This window comes from Pygocentrus nattereri, chromosome 11 (genome assembly GCF_015220715.1).
Source record: "Pygocentrus nattereri isolate fPygNat1 chromosome 11, fPygNat1.pri, whole genome shotgun sequence".
Classification (NCBI taxonomy): Eukaryota; Metazoa; Chordata; class Actinopteri; order Characiformes; family Serrasalmidae; genus Pygocentrus; species Pygocentrus nattereri.
In genome coordinates this window covers 42094632-42099631 of record NC_051221.1, presented here as the reverse complement: position 1 = coordinate 42099631, position 5000 = coordinate 42094632, and the positions used below count along the sequence as shown (strand labels likewise).

The following is a 5000-nucleotide window of genomic DNA, read 5'->3' as shown; positions in this document are numbered from 1 at the left end:
TCTTCTTTTCCTGTGTCTTCCAGCCGGCGCTCTAGCACCACCAAATTCAAGCTGCCGCTTTAATGTAAATATGCAAAAAGCAGTATTTGTTTTTTCCGCTCCAGTACACTGTAGGAACCTGGCAGCGTCCACCCTGGTGGATTCCAAAATATACCAGCCTATTTATTTATTTATTTATTTAAAACCAGCCACTTTTCTTGTTATTGCATGTGATAAATAATACAACACCTGGGCTCCCTTGGAATTTTTCTTGAAATTTACCTTGGAATTTCAAGTGTAACTTGTGTGGTGGTGTTTTTCTTCCAGATGGTTTTGGAGGCGTTACGAGGCTCATCCGATACGAAAACGATCCATGCTCACTTGGAGAGAATGAGACTCCCTACCATCCCGACTGGAGCCCCAGTAGTGAGCAGATCATCTCACTGATGTTCATTCATAGCACACTCATTATGTTCTAATCATATTACATATTTCTGCTTCATTAAATCAATCAGATATAAAGTCAGTCAGTTGAGTGATGTGAAAAGCAGTGTCCTAAACAGAAATCAGAGTTAAAACCGTTCACAGTGGTAGTGAAGGGAACCAGACGCCCGAAGCGTCTAATGCCATTCAAAGCTACCTGACAAAGTTATGACATCAAATATATATATATATATATATATATATATATAGACTATTTTACCTGATGCCTGAGACATTCAGCTTTCAGAAAGCTATCATAAATAAATCCATTAAAAAAAATCTGCGCATGCTGGAGATTGCATAACTGCAAAATAGTACACAAAGAAAATCAGAGTGGCCAAGTGTGTCATTTCACATCGAACCGCTCTGAATGACTTTTACTTCTCAACAGTTGAATTATGCAGAAAGATTGAAGGATTTATAGAAATGCAATGTCCTGTTGGATTGACCATTTTAAATCATTTGTGGCCACAGAGCTGTGTCTACACAACTTATACAGCAGGTAGTAATGCCAACCTGTTTTACTTTGAATGAATGTGTGGTTTGTCCGTTATTTGACTGATTTATTTATTTGTCATCTTCTCAGCACATAGATTCAGATTTGGAACTGTCAGTGTCCAACTTCAAAGCACTGGTCCTTGCACTGCTGAAGGACCCAGCAGAAAAAGCCTGTTTCTTTCAGGTGCGCAACGAACACTCAGTCAAGCTGTGCTCAGTGTTAAAGCTGCCTACATCTATTCCGTATTGGATATAGATTTGAGATGATGTTCCACAAAATTCTTGTCTTTGTCTGTTGGTTTTCTTCTGAAGGTGGTGTTTCCTGTGGAATATGGCCCGAAGTATGACACGGCTCTAAAGGAGCTAATGTGGGAACTGCTCTTCTGTCTGGAAAGGCTGTTTCCTGTTCCAGACTTTAAAAAGGTGCAGTGGTAACGCACAACGCCGTATTCACCTTAAAGCACGTTAAGCCCGGTTGAAGGTTTAGAGCCATGTTACGGGTCAGTGGTTAGAAATGTTCTGACTGTGCATCCATACTGAAGGCAGCTGTTCAAGTGTATTGAGTAATTAGTGGTGAAATGTTGGGCGGTTTGTGTAATTTTGATCATCTCGTATATAAGGGGTGTGAGAGAGCTGATCGTGGGCCGTGCCAGTTCTTTGTATAAATTCGCCACACTGTAAAACGTCCTTATTGTACTAAGTTTGGATCTGTAACCTTCATGAGACCCGCTGTTCTGCTGATCTTCTGGTATCAGCGTTGTGTTGCATTCTCATAAATGAAGGGAGTTGAATTGTGTCTCACAGACGCTGTCTTGGCTCACCCCTGCGCCTGCCGGCCTGGACGAATGTATGCAGTCCGAACCGAAATGGTTGCAAGCTCTGTTACAGCAACATGAGGTCATCGGCAGTGGGGACAAAGAGAATTGGAGCAAAGTTTCCAAAACGGGTAAGATATTGCTTTGAATATTACTTGCATCCCCTTTTTTCATCCCCAGTTTTCTACATAATTCAGCTGAGATGTCAACAAACCGATTCAGAAGCGTTTGATGTAAAACGGTCAATGATGGAGGAACTATCCTCCATCATCACTCTTTACCGGTTTGACCCTCTAACACCTCATATGTACCTTTCTGCCATGATTTGAATTATAAAACCTACATTTTAGGCCAAAACCATCTCAAACGTGCCTTAAACCAGTGTTTCAGGCATTCGACAGCATGACAACTTTCTGTGATGTAGATTTTAGAGCAGTTGAGCAGGTTAATTGACTCTGATATTGTTTTGAATATCAAACTATTTGGAATAACTTTGTCTCAAAACAGAAATATGCAGATTTATTTATTTTTACAATACATGGAGTTACCCTTTAAGCAAATGTTAGACTGAGGGGGTCTCTTATGTTGTCTCCAGAGCTCATGCCACACATACTGGGATCTAAACAAACCCTCCGTACAGGGTGTAGTCCTGAACATCTGCCTTCTTGTGGAGCCAGGAGTCGTAATGTGTCCGACACTACAGGCATTTTAGGGGCATTTTATTTTCAAAGCCACCAGTGGACCTACATGTGTCCTAGGAGTTTTCATATGTAGTGTAGGTAAAATCTTCTTTGGGTACTGCTTTGACTAACAATACCCTGAAAGTACCTCTCCACTATAAGAAGGTTTTACAAAACACATTTAACAATAATTTGATCTCAAAACTACCGTAAAACCCTCTATTATGACTATTATGTTTCATGTCATAGTGTCTATGAGAGAGCTTTTAAGAGGCATTAAATACTTTGGACGTCTGGTTCCTATCACCAGCACTGTGGAAAATTCTGACTCGGTAGATTTCGCAGCAAACTACTCTTTCTCTTACTCTTTCTAATGGCTTTTTCTTCTTAATGATATAATGATCATCAGCAATTTTGAATATTCCCTTTTAAGCTTAAAGGCTGTTATTCTTTTCTGTTAAACCTGCAGGGACAACTCTTTCCACATCAGGGAACTGCATCCTTTCCTCCCTCTCCATTCCTCCATCAACACATGTTGCGGTCGCCACCGAACCCATGGTCTACCACATCCAGCCCACCACCGTGACCATCCTGAGTCAGAATGCCCTGGGCCAGCTGGGCACAGAGGCCATCATCGTGACTGACTACACAGAAGTTGAGCTGAGCAGTAACGAAGTGGCAGAGATCACAGAGGTCAGTCACAACAACACTGAGGAATCGGTGAGGAAATGTGTGGAGCAGGATAAAGAGAGCAGCTCTATGTTGGCCATTCTCAGTGACGAAGTTGCCGGAGAAGAGGAAGAGATTACCGTCAGCCAGCAAGTGGAGCTCCGTGAGGAACCACAGGACAGAAACGGAGAGGCTAGAAATTTTTGTGAGAAATCAACACAGTGTGACATTATAATGGAGATTCTAGGAGATGGAGGGGGATTAGTGTCCATCAGAGCTGAACCTGAGAGAGAAAATAAAGGCGAACAGAAACAGGAGGACGTAGCACAGGCTTCTGACGATGGTCAAGAGGATAGTGGACAGTGTAACTGCACTCTAGAGGAAGACGAAAGCATGTCTATAGAAGGCGGAGAACAGACAGTGCAGCCCCGACGGAGGCGTGGCAGACCGAGGAAGAATGCTGCTCCGCCAAAAGAGGTTCAGTCTGGGAGACGGAGAGGACGGCCTCCGTCAGTCACAGTGGAAAATGCCACTGAGACAAAGTAAGGAAAAGGCCTGTGTGCTTCCTTCGTCACCTTTTAGCTCAATATTGTCATTATATTGCACATTTTAAACATCTGTTTAAACTTTTTCCCCAGGAAAAATGAAGACGGAGAGAAAAAAGGTACACTCCACATTATTCCATAATGGGCAAAATATAATATATATTATATTTTCTATTTCTGAACCCCCACGCACCCCCCCCACCACCACCTGTCAATCAACACCACCAATCAAACCCTATAAAATAAGTGGAACGTGTTAATGTCAGACCTGGAATAGAAATTTGACACGTCGTCATTTTAAAGCACTTCACTGCAGTGTATTAATGCTGAAATTAATTTGAAACCTGACAACAGGTTTAGAGAGGGGGGTGATGGAGGAGTGGAAAACTTAACGAACAGCCTTTGTAACATAAATAAATGATGTGGATGGCGCCTTATCAGCACAGTCATGTATTTAGTCTCTGCTTGCTTTTTCCTTTAGTTGCGAAGCCCAGCAAACTTGAAGCAGGCCAGAATGGTGGTCAGACTACAGTGAAAACTAGAGGTCTTCGAACAAGATTGGAACCACAGCCTGAAGCTTCTGAAAACCCTCGCGCTCGCTATACCTGTAACGTCTGTGGACGGAAGTTCACCCGCTCGTCTGACGTTCGGCGCCATCAGCTCACCCACACCGGCGAGCGTCCCTTCCGCTGCACTCAGTGTGAGAAGACCTTCCAGCATTCATGGGATCTGACCAAGCACTGCAAGAAGTTCCATGGCGAGGCCACCTTCTCGTGCCAGCTCTGCTGCAAGAGTTTCGTAAACCTGCGGGCTCTGACTGCCCACCACAAGGAGAGCCACACAGAACAGCTTCCCCTTTACTGCTCCATCTGCGGGGAGGTCAGCCCCAGTTCTAGCGCCCTTATCGAGCACCGCAGGATGCACAGCGCCACTCACCAGTACAAGTGCGATGAGTGCGGTGAAGGCTTTGATACTTTACTGCAGCGTTCCGCACATCGCGAGAGCCACCGGATGCACCGCAAGTTCAAATGCCCGCAATGTGACAAGGCGTACACACGGCGGGCAGACGTAAAGAGGCACCAGCTGACCCACACAGGTGAACGCCCGCACCAGTGCGGCATCTGCGGGAAGGGTTTTGCCCTTCGCGCTGGCCTTCAGAAGCACCAGAGGATCCACACCGGAGAGAGACCCTTCCAGTGCTCGCAGTGTCCCAAAGCCTTCAGCCTGATGTCCATCTTGCACAGGCATGAGCGCATGCACACAGGCGAGAGGCCCTTCCTGTGCTCACAGTGCGGCAAGAGCTTCCTCTCTCTGGGCGAGTTGCTTAAGCA

The 5000-nt window shown here is 44.8% G+C and overlaps 1 protein-coding gene across 1 annotated transcript in view; it reads left to right on the top strand.

Annotated features, from left to right (window-relative positions):
• si:dkey-14k9.3 (C2H2-type zinc finger protein) overlaps window positions 1-5000 on the top strand; it is a 20178-nt gene that overhangs the window by 2398 nt on the left and 12780 nt on the right. The window contains exons 3-9 of the mRNA XM_037543075.1: window positions 307-405; window positions 1049-1144; window positions 1273-1383; window positions 1765-1906; window positions 2925-3666; window positions 3763-3788; window positions 4151-5000. The exon at window positions 4151-5000 is cut by the window's right edge and continues 489 nt beyond it. Of these exons, the coding sequence (XP_037398972.1) occupies window positions 307-405; window positions 1049-1144; window positions 1273-1383; window positions 1765-1906; window positions 2925-3666; window positions 3763-3788; window positions 4151-5000 (2066 nt within the window). The remainder of the gene's footprint in view (window positions 1-306; window positions 406-1048; window positions 1145-1272; window positions 1384-1764; window positions 1907-2924; window positions 3667-3762; window positions 3789-4150) is intronic.